This window comes from Gymnodraco acuticeps, unplaced genomic scaffold (assembly GCF_902827175.1).
Source record: "Gymnodraco acuticeps unplaced genomic scaffold, fGymAcu1.1, whole genome shotgun sequence".
NCBI lineage: Eukaryota > Metazoa > Chordata > Actinopteri > Perciformes > Bathydraconidae > Gymnodraco > Gymnodraco acuticeps.
Window position 1 is genome coordinate 4,448,668 of NW_022989799.1, and position 15,052 is coordinate 4,463,719.

Sequence of the window (15,052 nt, forward strand, 5' to 3'; positions counted from 1 at the left end):
GCAAATAAAAAAAAGTGATTTGTTTTCCATGTCATTCGTGTGTTTTTCTTATCAGAAAGTGAAGTTATTTATTTGTAAGCTCCAAATCCAAATGTTTCCCTCAATGGCCTTTGTGCCCTGGCATGTGGCCTTGGCGCCCTGAAAAAATGTGTGACACCAAAGGCCAAATGGCCTTGCCCCTAAAATGACGAAAATCCAAGCCTGTCATGCATTGATGTCATTTTTGTAACCATATCTGACCCTGCTGATAGAATGCTGTACGTACAAGGGACTTCCCTTCCTTACTGGTTCAGTTTAAAAATTACATTAGAAAACAAAGTGATGGATAGCTGATGGAGCGGCCCTTAGTGAGGTGCTGCCATCTCCTGTCGGCTCTGAGGTGATGCATGACTATAATTGTGCCTTCACAGAAGCTCAAATGCATGTATTTAGGGAGGGTGACAAGTTTGTATCGTCACCCTGCCTGTAAGAAATCACAGCAAGTTCTCACATTTTCTCCAGATTTGCCACCATGTGTTTAAATTGATTTCTGCCATGCTTCCACAGAGCCTGTCTGACAGTGACATGAACAAGTTTAGTCTTGTCTACCAACCGTAAGTAACATATTGATTTCATCGCCGTCATCACACACTTCAATCACACCTTCTTCTATTCTCACCTACTGTTCATAGCTTTTATAATGTGCCTGATAAAATACAAAACTTGAAAATTAGAAAATTATCTCAGAGGTAAAATTACTGTGTGTGTGTGTGTGTGTGTGTGTGTGTGTGTGTGTGTGTGTGTGTGTGTGTGTGTGTGTGTGTGTGTGTGTGGTGTGTGTGTGTGTGTGTGTGTGTGTGTGTGTGTGTGTGTGTGTGTGTGTGTGTGTGTGTGTGTGTGTGTGTGTGTGTGTGTGTGTGTGTGTGCAACACGTTCTCACTGCCATCCCGTCACATATTGACGGACGGTCAGGGCCCCTCCCCGTCGCTATATTACGTACAGGGTACCCCTTGACCGTCAGGCTTCTACGGGCAGGGCGTCCCATAGACCTTCATTGCGGACCCCTTGACCGTCAGGCTTCTACGGGCAGGGCGTCCCATAGACCTTCATAGACCACGTGATCAACAACAATGGCCGACCTTCGTGTTATTCTCGGTAGAAAATGCCTATTTTAAGTTTATTTGGCCATTAAAATGCGTGTTGATGTCATTTTATGCGAGTAATGAGTTTTTATTTCTGATTATTTGTGCAGTACATGTACATGATGTTTAGTTTGCTAGTTATGACGAAGATTACTTCATGAATGTATATACATTCATGGTTGCTGAGGTGGTTGCTATGGACGCTGCAACAGCTCCCAGACCACGTGATCAACAACAATGGCCGACCTTCGTGTTATTCTTGGTGGAAAATGCCGATTTTAAGGTTCATTTGGCCATTAAAATGCGTTTTGATGTCATTGTATGCGAGTAATGAGTTTGTATTTCTGATTATTTGTGCAGTACATGTACATGATGTTTAGTTTGCTAGTTATGACGAAGATTACTTCATGAATGTGTACACATTCATGGTTGCTAAAGTTTTTTTGGTGGAAATGTGTTTTTTCACAGCAAAGTCACCCTCTGTACTTGGACTTATTGGGAGAATCTAAAGGCAAGAACATCCCAAATATCCATGTAGGTCTTTATTTTAGACCTTTAGTGTTGCCGTCTGTGAGGAAAATAAATGGGGCTCAGAGCCTCGTATTTTTTAAATATTTAAATATTTGTTTCCTTCTAATTTGTTATTCTTTTCAAAATAACACACTGTTATTTACTCACCAATAACACACAATTATCCTTGCTTTTATTTATTGGTTTAATTCCATAATCTTGGGCTTTTTTGGCATTCATCAGGAACTGAATTTCAAAATAAAAATAACCGGAAACAGACGTAGGCATTTCGAGCGATTACCCAAGATCCTCAGCTACGCTGATTGGATGTTTTAGCCGCAATGCATGCTGGGATTTGGTGTTTATATTATATGAAATCCGGAAAACATTTTAAAAGAATAAAATAATACTTAATTCCGAGTGCTCTTGCTTTTCTCTTTGAAAGTCATCACATAACGGCATTGTAATACACGGTTCGGCTGCATTAAATATTACAGATCTGCCGTAGTTCTTTATGTATAGAGCCCTGATGAGAAGACCTTTGGAAAAACTGAAGAAATGCCGCCAAAACTGAATACTTGACGTGGATCATAAATATATCAACAATTAAACAACATCTTCAATTTCGCTTCACACAATACGTCTCCTTGCAGTATCAACACTAATTCGGCTGACTTTTACATTTGATATAATTCATAGATAGGTTATATTTACACCATAACGGTGCACAGCTGATATAAAAGGACTTGTAGTTTTTAAAGATATTACTGATTTGAATTGGATTGAATTTTGAATGTAAATACTGAGTCTGAAATAGTATAGCAATATGCTGTAAAATTATGTGAAAGCATGAATAAAACTACACATCTTCAGATGTTGTACATACAGGTGTCCTACACTAATAAAACAAAGTTATTATGGCTGTGTGTACCTTGTGTGCACCGCCTAGTGGTTAAAGCACGTTATTGAATTATTGTTTTTATGTGTTATATTTGATTAAAAATATATTAAGAGTACATACTTTCATAGGGGGAAAGTAGAAGGTCTGTGATAGAAATATAGAATATAAAAAATCAAGAAGATACTATAAGTGATCTCTACAATAAAACAGTTTAGTGCAGGATGTACAAAGATATTAATAGGAGGAGGTGCAAAACAGAAAAACGAATTAACCTTTATTTAAACATTAAATAACAGATGAAGGTCTTCTTTTAAATAAGAAAAAAACTTTGGGGGTATCTATCTACAGATAAATATTAAGCCTGACAAAGTACTTAACGTATCATTTGCTTTCCTGCCATGTTAACTATGTTGAAGCACTTATTTTAACTGCTATTATACATATGGATTATACTCTTATGTAGATAGATAGAATAAGAAATGTGCAGAATATGACAGTTTAATAGTGGAGGGACACACATATTGATAGATGTCTTGTAATGCACTGTTGAGGAACCTGTGACCCAAGTTTTTCATTCATTGCATAACTACACCGTAGTTGTGTAAATGATATGTCAATAAACCTTTGAAAATCTTGAAATCTTGAAAGGGATGTGCAAAATAGCCATAATATACAGTCTTTAATTAACTATTAGTAGAGAATAACGAGTAATTAATATACTTTATTACTCGTTTCCATTAATGTCAATTGCAGATACATGTTTAGTCTTCTCAAGCACCAACTATCAAATATCTCTCCTGATTGTTGGCACTTGACAATCACCTTACCTGAATTTTACTCAGGTGTAACTAAAGTCTGATTTAAGGGTTGTTTATATTTCACATCATTAATCAGAATCTGCAAAGTAACTCAAATAAGTGTAGTGGAGTAAAAATACCAGGTTAACCTCTGAATTGTAGTGGAGTAGAATTACAAAGTATCAATGAGCTGTCATGGTATATAGGCTATTAATGCTATATATTAATGCTGCGCATTATGGACAGCGATTTTCACCCATTTATTAATTATATGTTTTACATTTGATAACACCAATGTGTTTAATACTGGCAACTTCTAATTGTGGGGAAAACGTTCAGTAGAGACGTCCCATAGACCATTTTGCGAAACACAATAGTGTAGTGTGTAGTTCTGGGGGGGCGTTCGATTCCAGTTTTGGATAGTCTGGCGTGGTTTCGTTCGATTTCAAACAGCTGTTTGACGCTCGGCGTAACTTTGGCGCACTGCCACTCCAACATCCAATCCCAGACCTTGAAGATTAATCATGGGGACTGTAGTCCGAAACGATAGCTGGGGATTATAGGTAGTGTAGTGTCTTCGGCCATCCTTAATTTAAAAATGTTGACAATCGCAATGATGCTCGAAATGTCCCTTATAGGCCTACGTCTGTTTCCGGTTATTTTTATTTTGAAATTCAGTTCCTGACGAACGCCAAAAAAGCCCGAGATTATGGAATTAAACCAATAAATAAAAGCAAGGATAATTGTGTGTTATTGGTGAGTAAATAACAGTGTGTTATTTTGAAAAGAATAACAAATTAGAAGGAACAAAAGATTTAAAAAATACGAGGCTCTGAGCCCCATTTATTTTCCTCACAGACGGCAACACTAAAGGTCTAAAATAAAGACCTAAATGAATATTTGGGATGTTCTTGCCTTTAGATTCTCCCAATAAGTCCAAGTACAGAGGGTGACTTTGCTGTGAAAAAACACATTTCCACCAAAAAAACTTTAGCAACCATGAATGTGTACACATTCATGAAGTAATCTTCGTCATAACTAACAAACTAAACATCATGTACATGTTGGTCACAAATAATCAGAAATAAAAACTCATTACTCGCATAAAATGACATCAAAACGCATTTTAATGGCCAAATGAACCTTAAAATAGGCATTTTCCACCGAGAATAACACGAAGGTCGGCCATTGTTGTTGATCACGTGGTCTGGGAGCTGTTGCAGCGTCCATAGCAACCACCTTAGCAACCATGAATGTGTACACATTCATGAAGTAATCTTCGTCATAACTAGCAAACTAAACATCATGTACATCTACTGCACAAATAATCAGAAATAAAAACTCATTACTCGCATAAAATGACATCAAAACGCATTTTAATGGCCAAATAAACTTAAAATAGGCATTTTCCACCGAGAATAACACGAAGGTCGGCCATTGTTGTTGATCACGTGGTCTATGAAGGTCTATGGGACGCAGTGGCGGTTCTAGAACATTTTAAATGGGGGAGCAAAGGGGAGGCAAGAGGTCATGCCAGGGTGGCATAGGAGGGCGGACAGTACGTGGTATTTTATACTGTATATAACCTATTTATTGTTATTTCATGCCCTAACACAAGTGTTCTTAATGCACAAGAGAAACAAGGTGTTCAGACAAACAATCGGGTGCCCTTTGAGTCCCCCAAGCTTACCTCAACCATTTCAAATGAAAGGAAACTACAAAATGTATTTTAAAGCAATGAATTAATGGAACAGGTTGTTTTGCATTACAATGTAAAATTAAATATATATTTTGTTTTAAAGAAAATTGGTTGTCTTAGACAGACATATTTGCATGTCATCACTAAGCATTATTATTACATATTAATTTAATATTAAACAAATCAAAATGGCCAATTATCCCAAAATGTTGCTGCTAATATAATCATATGCTTGTCAACTTTAACTGATCAAAAATCAATTCTGAAAAAATACTTGAATTATCTATGAAATTGCAATATTGTCCCTCAGTTTGTTTCAACCCCGTCACGCCATACCATTTACCCTCCTATTAAAAATAATGGATCAGTCCGTGATCTGCATTGAGGGAATTACATCACAAAAGTGTCAGTTTTTTCTCTTACCTATATATTTCAGTTTTTGTATTTTCAGATTAAGATTGACAAGCTCAACATTTCAACTATGTTGTATGAATTAATAATAGTAAATAATTGTTTATTACAAAAATAAACAATAGTTTTGCAAAATATTACAATTTTGTAATGTCCTTGACTTCCATATCTTAGCTAAACAAGGTCTCATGCCTACTTTTTGTCAAAAACTTCAACCCTGTTAAAAATATTCAAGGAAATTCCTAGTAATTATTTATATTTTGTGCATGGGGTGGGAAAATGTAAGTAGTCCACTACCAGATGTTATGACCAAACATTTTGGTTTCATTTTTCAAAGATATAAAGACCCAAAAGGCACCCGATTCAGAGAATACTCAGAATTCTGCATACTGTAAGTACTTAATTATAATTAAGTACACAAATGACATCACCCATCTCTTCAGAGAGCTAATGGTGACCTGTGCAGCAACACATTTTAATCAATATTTGTCAATACTAAGAGCTGCTAGATTGAGCTGCTGTAATGGAATATGTAAGGAGAATAAGAACATACCATGTGGTCCAGCTGGAGTTTCATCTGCCTCCTGATCCCTGCCTCTGGCCCTCTTTCTGATACTTCATCTTTATTCCTCACATATATTTCTTCTTCTTCACTAATGTCTTCATCTCCTCCTCTTCCTCCTGCTCTGACCTTCCTGGTCTCTTCAGTGAACTCTCTTTTCCTTTTCCTCTTTCTGTTTGTCCTGATCACTTCTCATATGTCTTTTTGTTGTTGTTGAATCACTCCAATACTCTGGCCTGCAAGAGTCTACTTGTGAAAAGCACTGGTACAAATGCTTGTATAACTTTACACGTTAGGGCCATGTAGCCTAGCTAATATGTAACATATCATAAATATAACATCAGAAAGTATTGATCAAGCGCACACAGGCAGCTGTGTTTGGATCCAGTTTTTACGGTAAAGGATGTATCCTGGTTTCATTGATCTGGCCTCATGGCTGTGATGTGTAGTTTACGTGGATTTAATAGTAGGCTACCGCGTAGTTTAGCAAAGTGATCGATCTCCCAGCTAACGCTGTCTCAGGGGCAGCGCCAGGGGGAGCTAGCACCCCCCAGGATTGCCAAAGCACCCCCTAAGCACCCCCAAGAAATATGTTTTTTTTCTTTTTCTTTTCTTTTAATTATTATTATTATTTTTATTAAATTAAATCAGAAAAATTATTGATTACATCAATGCAAATGTGAAACAAACAAATGTTTGACCAAAAACATAAAGCCAACACAGGTGATATGATTAGGCCAATGGCCAGCACCCATTAGATTTTTGACCTACCCATAGGCTAAATTACTTTGTGACACTTGAGTGACTTCCTGTTAGCTGGAGCCCCAAATTATTTGCTAACAGCAAAGTGACAAATGGATCGTGTTTTAGTCCTTAAACGTCCACGTGTGGACACTCAATCAAAACCAACTGAAAGCGAGAGGGATTCTGCACATAATAGCCTCGTGAGTACAAGTAGCTTACTTCTGGTTCTCTGTGTTTCATTCAAGCTCTGCTCTGTGTGTGTGTGCCACGAGCCATTTTGTGTGCCTGCGCAAGCGAGCGAGATAGAGAGCTCCTGCACCGGTGGGTATCTACCGGAGATCGTTGTGGTTAGCATCTGGTGCTAGCTATCCAAGCTAACGGATATAAGGAGCTTTTTCAACAACAAGGTAAAGGGAGAACTCTCTCCTGTCAGACTGAGAGTCTCAGATAACCTCAGCTCAGGTGAAGTAAAGGACTCTCAGTGTTTAGATAGTTAACTTTAGTCTAGTTATCTCAGTGGGTCTCAAACGGTTTGTTTTAAAAGGGGAGTGATTTGTAAAATATCTATAAAGAAATAGAAAATCTGTTAACAGTTCTGTTTCATATGTATGTTGAGAAATGTATCCATAGATCTCTTCATTTTGCTCTCAAAGTGCACCAGATTGATGCTTTTAACTTCAATATTTAAAAAAAAATCTACCCCACTAGAGGAGGTGAGGACCCTCCTAGAGGATGTTAGGTCCACCCCCCACTTGTAAAAATAGCACTTTACCCCTGCTTACACCTATATGCCGTGAGCTGATTACCGAGCTTTCATTGTAACAGTCGCGGGTGCACTGTGTGTGTGTGTGTGGGGAGTGTTGCAGTAGAAAATTCAACTGTAGCGCTGGTACATTAATGGGAAACCCTTAATGTTTGAGCACCCTCTATGAAACGTCAAGCTACCCCACAGCACCCCCTAGAGAAAATCTCTGGCGCCGCCACTGCGCTGTCTGCGTAGTATTTTGTAACGTAACGCCCCAAACAGCGCCCGTCTGTTAAACGCTATCGATTCAAACGGCAGCGTTTTATTAATATTTAGTTTCAAGCTCTCGTCCTTAGTAAAAACAAAACTAGTGGAAGGGGAAATGCTCCCAGGGGAAGCTGATCCATAGGTGCTGGGACAGCTCGCTCCCTCTCTGCAGCGGTGTGAGCCGCGGTCTGTGTGAACGCCGCTCCGCAGTTTAATGCAGGGCCGTAGCTGCGTTTTTAACGGGCCTAAAATGATATTTTAAATGATTCAATTTTAACTAATGTAATGCTTGTTTTGTTGCTTGAGAAGCTTGTGGAAATAGTGTAGGTTTGTTTTAGTACAGTTTTAGGGAAACAAAAGTTAGGGGGGCAGCTGGGGGGGCAAGGCTCTACAGTGGGGGGGGCAGCTGCCCCCCCTTGCCCCCCGTAGATCCGCCCCTGATGGGACGCCCTGCCCGTATAAGCCTGACGGTCAAGTATGGGGGTTATTCCCTATCTTTATTCAAGAGCGTGGTATTTACATTTGAGAGCATACTTTATGTATTTATTTCCCTCAAACCCTGTCCTCGCACTCAAATAGTGCCTGCTTGCACTTAGATGTGCTCTGCTTGTGCTCAAACTGTACGCTTGCACTCAGATATATTGCTGCTTACAGATTTTTTTCTGCTCTCAGATTTATTCTGTGCGCGCTCGAAATTTTTGTGCAACAATCCTGTCAAAATCCCTCAACCAATAGGAGGCCAGGTGTCCTTGCGGGTGCGTTCGCTTTACTTATTACAGCGTAACGTAAGGGCGGTTACTCTTTGGTTTATAAACTCCCGCCCTCCACGGCTTTATAACATAGCATGTACTTCATTTGTTTGATTTACAACTTTTTTTTGGGGGGGGAAGCACAGTTAGTATATACCAGCACCTTACATAATAGCTACGTTCAGTGGCGTACTGGGACTAAAAATCAGCCCGGGAATCTCGACCGTCCCTCGTTATCGCTAGTAAATTGTCAACGGGGGAAGGGGGGATTGCTAGTGAATTTCCCGACCGGCCCACTTCTTCCTCCAGACTGTTGTTCTGCTCCAGCACTGTTGTGCTACAGCTTGGTTCGGCCCGACGCGAAGCGGAGTGTCGACAACCCCATATTGTATAGATATTCGTATATCACGGCCTGAAGTGAGCTATTGCATTTATAAAACGGTTACCACGTGTGGCTGGCAATGTGAAAGAAAAATACAAACTCCAATTTAAATAGTTTTTATTATTAAATAATGATGTTCAAAATAAAATAGTCCCTCCGTTGCCTTCTGCACAAAACATAGTGCGAGGTGGTTGCTATGCAACAACAATAACAGCTAGAGAACATATTAGATGTCGTTTAGGTGCTTTTTTTTCTGGAGAAAGGCACTTATCAATCCACTCCTCCATAGTAAGGCCACCCCGGAGGTCGAAGTTAACCTTAAATGTTTCCATTTTAAGCTTTGTTAGTTGTTAGCCTAGTTAGTTAGTTTCATAACGGTCGTAACGTAACAGTTGTAACGGTTCTCAGACGCGGAGGGATACTGATTTGTGAAAAGTAACTACAATTATACCCGGGATATACGCTCATTATATCACGGCTAAGAAACATCAGATTGCTTGATTTGACTTGTCCGTTTTATAAACATATACTAACTGTGCTTACAGTAATATATCTGAGTGCAAGCGTACAGTTTGAGCACAAGCAGAGCACATCTAAGTGCAAGCAGGCACTATTTGAGTGTGAGGACAGGGTTTGAGGTAAATAAATACATAAAGTATGCTCTCAAATTTAAATAAATGAATAAAGATAGGGAATAACCCCCATAGTCAAGGGGTCCGCTGTCCGCAATGAAGGTCTATGGGACGCCCTGCCCGTAGAAGCCTGACGGTCAAGGGGTCCGCTGTCCGCAATGAAGGTCTATGGGACGCCCTGCCCGTAGAAGCCTGACGGTCAAGGGGTACCCTGTACGTAATATAGCGACGGGGAGGGGCCCTGACCGTCCGTCAATATGTGACGGGATGGGAGTGAGAACGTGTGTGTGTGTGTGTGTGTGTGTGTGTGTGTGTGTGTGTGTGTGTGTGTGTGTGTGTGTGTGTGTGTGTGTGTGTGTGTGTGTGTGTGTGTGTGTGTGTGTGTGTGTGTGTGTGTGTGTGTGTGTGTGTGTGTGTGTGTGTGTGTGTGTGTGTGTGTGTGTGTGTGTGTGTGTGTGTGTGTGTGTGTGTGTGTGTGTGTGTGTGTTGTGTGTGTGTGTGTGTGTGTGTGCATGCCTGCGGTTTGTCTGGACTTGTGTACACACAGCTGGATGTGTGTGTTGTCTGCCTGGCTGCACCTGCACATTTGTCAGTATGTTGTTCCTCTTTATGTATCCCTGTGTCTTTGCGTGTGTTTAAAAAAAACATGTCTGTTAATATCAGTGATTAACTGAAATGGGTCAGTAAAACTAAAACTTGATATATGTTTTACCAACTTATATCTACTTTTTTAATTTAATATTTAGAATTCTTAACACATTTATAAAAGTATTTAAAAAAATGAAATAACTATTTTCTATTTACACTTTGAATGTTAACTTATTCTTGATTTAGCATAGACTTACCAATTAAAAATGAAGATATGTAAGTGAAGTCCATTTCATTATCTTTTTCATTTTATGTGAATTTTGTTATTTGGGACATATTTATTTTAATTTTTTAGCTATAAATAAATTGTCACGATCTGTCTTTATGGTGTTTTGTCTTATCTTGTTTCATGTTTTATGTTGAAAGGTCTTCACTTCCTGTCTTGCCTGTTTCTGTCTGCGTTGTGTCTTGTTTAAATCTGTCTGTGGTTCCCGGTCGTTAGTTTCCCTGGTGTGTCTAATTTACCCGATTGTGTTCACCTGGTGTTCCTGGGTTTTCTCCTCCCTCCTCACCTGTGTCTTGTTTGTGTGATTAGTCTTGTGTGTATTTAAGTTCTGGTTTTTCTGTCTGTCTTTGTCGGTTTGTCTTTTGTCATGACTAGTTCGTCGGTGAGTGTTCTGTTTTGTCTTTGTTATCACCTAGCCTTGAAATAAAGGAATTGTCACTTTATTCTGCATTTGGGTCCTACCTGCTTCACACACCGTGACAGAACGAACCGTCCACAAAATGGACCCAGCAGATGATCCATGGGAGGTTGAATTACAACATTTAACCTTCTATCTGGCTTGCTGCTTCGATTGGTGGAAGGGAGCGTCCAGTGTTCGGCTGAAGAGGTCCGCTCTGGTAGAGGCCCATCCGGTTGGCAGCAGAGAAACCATGTTTTGTTGAGTTTTTACCTGACTGGATTTTGGACTTCCTTCAAGCATGTGATTCCAGGCATGCTAGCTCCCTGTCTCCCAATTCCCAACCTGGCACCATACGCCTTGGTGGGTTCCGCCTGAAGTCAACCCGTGCTTCTGCCCCAGTTCCTGCTCCTGTCCAGGAGTCGTATTCCGGAACTCGTCAGGCTTATGGAGGTCCACGGAGTGTTCAGGAGGCTGCTAAGAGGAGTCGTCGCAAGGCCAGGCTAGCAGCCCGAGCCCCAGCAGCCATGGTTCCGGCTCCAGTACAGGCCCCAACAGCCATGGTTCCGGCTCCAGTGCCGGACCCAGCAGCCATGGTTCCGTGCTCCAGTACCATCCCACATAGCCATGGTACCGTGCTCCAGTACCACCCCACACAGCCATGGATCCGTGTTCCGGTTCCTTGCCCAGCAGCCATGGTTCCGGCTCCAGTGCCGGCCCCAGCAGCCATGTTTCCGGCTCCAAAACCGGCCCAGAAGCCATGATCCAGGCTTCAGCTCCGGACCTTACAGCCGTGTTTCCAGCTCCAAAACTGGATCTTACAACCGTGGTCCCTGCACCAGAGCTGGCCCATACAGCCATGGTTCCGGCCCCAGTTCCAGCCATGTTTCTGGCTCAAGTACCGGGCCCAGCAGCCATGGTTCCGGCCCCAGTTCCAGCCATGGTTCCGGCTCAAGTACCGGCTCCAGCAGTCATGGTCCCGACTCCAGCACCTCGTCTCCTGCTGGCTCCCCAGCCGACGCCAGCTCCCGAGTCTTGTTGGCATACCGGCCGACTCCAGCACCTCGTCTCCTGTTGGCTCTCCAGCCAACACCAGCTCCCCGAGTCTTGTCGGCGTACCGGCCGACTCCAGCACCTCGTCTCCTGCTGGCTCCCCAGCCGACGCCAGCTCCACCAGTCTTGTCGGCGTATCGGCTGACTCCAGCACCTCGTCTCCTGCTGGCTCCCCAGACGACGCCAGCTCCCCGTGTCCTGTCGGCGTACCGACCGACACAAGTTCCCTCTCAAGTCCCCTCTCAAGTTCCTACCCGAGTCCCCTCTCCAGTTCCTACCCGAGTCCCCTCTCCAGTTCCTACCCGAGTCCCCTCTCCAGTTCCTACCAGAGTCCCCTCTCGGGTTCCCTCTCGGGTTCCCTCTCGGGTCCCCTCTCGAGTCCCCTCTCGGGTCCCCTCTCGGGTTCCCTCTCGAGTCCCCTCTCGAGTCCCCTCTCCAGTCTCCTCTCCAGTCCCTTCTCCAGTCCCCTCTCCAGTCCCCTCTCGAGTCTTCTCTCCAGTTCCCTCTCAAGTTCCTACCCGAGTTCCCTCTCCAGTCCCCTCTCGAGTTCCCTCCTCTAGTCCCTCCTTTAGTCCCCTCTGTAGTCCCTCCTTTAGTCCCCAGTCCCTCCTCTAGTTCCCCTCGTGAGTCCCTCCTCTAGTCCCTCCTCTAGGCCCTCCTTTAGTCCCTCCTCTCTCCTCTAGTCCCCTCTCGAGTCCCCTCTCGAGTTCCCCCTTGGTTCCCATCTCGAGTCTCCTCTCGAGTCCCCTCTCGAGTCACGTCTCAAGTCCCTACCCAATGTCCTGGTCCGTTGGAGGTTCCGCTGGGGGTCCTGCCAACTCCATGTCCTGTCCCGTTGGAGGCCCCGTCGACTACTCCTCTGCCGGGGGTCCTACCAATCGTATGTCTGTCCCATTGGAGGTCCCGCCGACTACTCTCCTGCCGGGGGTCCTGCCAACCCTTTGTCCTGTCCCGTTGGAGGCCCCGTCGACTACTCCTCTGCCGGGGGTCCTACCAATCGTATGTCTGTCTCGTTGGAGGTCCCGCCGACTACTCTCCTGCCGGGGGTCCTGCCAACCAGTTGTCCTGTCCCGTTGGAGGTACCGCCGTCTACTCTCCTGCCGGGGGTCCTGCCAACCCTTTGTCCTGTGCCGTTGGAGGCCCCGCCGACTACTCGCCTGCCGGGGGTCCTGCCAACCCTTTGTCCTGTGCCATTGGAGGCCCCGCCGACTACTCTCCTGCCGGGGGTCCTACCAACCCCTTGTCCTGTTCCGTTGGAGGCCCCGCCATCCTCTGTCTCGCCGGGGGTAAGGCCAATCCCGTGTCCTGGTCCTCTTCCGTGGGGGATCCTGCCGAGGCCTGTCCCACCGGCACCGGTTCCTGTCCGGCCGACACCGGGTCCTGCCCGGCCTCCGGCGCTGGCCCGTCAGCGCCTTCCTGCCCGGCCTCCGGAGCTCTCTGGTCTTCGGCCTCGAGCCCGGCCCCCTGAGAGCCGCGGTCTTCGCCCTCGAGCCCGGCCCTCTGTGAGCCGTGGTCTTCGCCCTCGAGCCCGGCCCCCTGAGAGCCCTCATGCTCGGCCGCCCGAGTCCCCCACCTTAGACTCTGCTTTGCCCCCGGGCCGTCCGCCCGAGATCCCTTCCTGGTCCTCTGCTGTGCCTCTGGGCGGTCAGCTCAGTCCCGTCCTCCTGACCCCCTCCACCCACCCTGGTGGCCTAGTGATACGTCCCTCCTCCGGACCCCCTCCACCCACCCTGCTTGAGGTTTTGGACTTTTGTGGGGTTTTTTTGGGACGTCTGGGATCCGTCCCTTGAGGGGGGGTACTGTCACGATCTGTCTTTATGGTGTTTTGGCTGGTCTTGTTTCTTGTTTTATGTTGAAAGGTCTTCACTTCCTGTCTTGCCTGTTTCTGTCTGCGTTGTATCTTATTTAAATCTGTCTGTGGTTCCCGGTCGTTAGTTTCCCTGGTGTGTCTAATTTACCCGATTGTGTTCACCTGGTGTTCCTGGGTTTTCTCCTCCCTCCTCACCTGTGTCTTGTTTGTGTGATTAGTCTTGTGTGTGTATTTAAGTTCTGGTTTTTCTGTCTGTCTTTGTCGGTTCGTCTTGTGTCATGACTAGTTCGTCGGTGAGTGTTCTGTTTTGTCGTTGTTATCACCTAGCCTTGAAATAAAGGAATTGTCACTTTATTCTGCATTTGGGTATACCTGCGTCACACACCGTGACATAAATACGTTTAACTTTTAGGCCTAACATGGAACAAGCAGGGGAAATGTAATATGATTTATACACTGCACAGGTACGACACATTTTCACTGGATAATGTTTGTCCCAATTTCTCTATGATTTCCTGTTTTGATATGGTTGTTCATCCCTTGTTGAACCAGGAAATAACATGTTGGAGATAATAAAATACTGAGTTTTCTCTGGTCCTCCCACACAATGTAGAAACATTTATTTTTAATTTGTGAGTCATTGCTACATATATCAGAGCCTCATAACTTACTCTTAATATTCATCACATACAGTCACTATAACACAACTTTGTTTAATATCTCACAAAGCCAGTAATAAACCAAACTGTTTCCACTTTGTCTTTGACGTATCAAGAATATACAGAGCAGATCTATTTTATGAATAAATAGGAAAACACTTTAGGAATTTAAATGTTTCATAATCATGTGAGTGTCCGTGGTTCACATTAATCTCCGGGCCAAATGGTGACTAAAGGCTGTCTAAAGATTATTCTTACTATGAATCATGAACAGCCGTTTCCTTAATAATCCAAAACTGTAATTCTGTATGCACATTTTTTACCACAAACAGCCTGTTTTTTCCTCCTGTGCTAGTTGACTGTAATCACAGGAAGAACAGACATGTATTTATCAAAAACAGCTCCATGGTGACCATAGACTGTATGATATGCTGACCACACACACTGTAGTGGAACATTGTGCCAGTCTAACAGGAAAGCCATATACTCATTTTTGCAAAATTGAACTTTCCATGACACCATACTTGAACTTACACTTCACCCCAACGTGTGTTGCTTAAAATACGGTATGTGTGACACATTTCCTCAGTAATGACTTGTCAGTAGACTTTCAAAACTTGTGAACTGTTCTTTGTAGATGATGAAATGATAGTAAATTAAAACACAGTGAAAAGCTAACGTAATGCTATAAACAAACTACATAATTGTCATGTCTCAATTAGCCACTTGTTAGCATTTG

General features: G+C 43.4%; 1 protein-coding gene across 3 annotated transcripts in view; it reads left to right on the plus strand.

Annotated features, from left to right (window-relative positions):
- blnk (B cell linker) overlaps positions 1-15,052 on the plus strand; it is a 64,328-nt gene that overhangs the window by 30,586 nt on the left and 18,690 nt on the right. For all 3 annotated transcript variants that reach the window (XR_004569752.1, XM_034223842.1, XM_034223851.1), the window contains one exon: positions 547-593. Coding sequence is in view for 2 of the 3 variants with exons in the window: in XM_034223842.1 (XP_034079733.1) it covers positions 547-593 (47 nt within the window). In the remaining variant the exon portion in view is untranslated. The remainder of the gene's footprint in view (positions 1-546; positions 594-15,052) is intronic.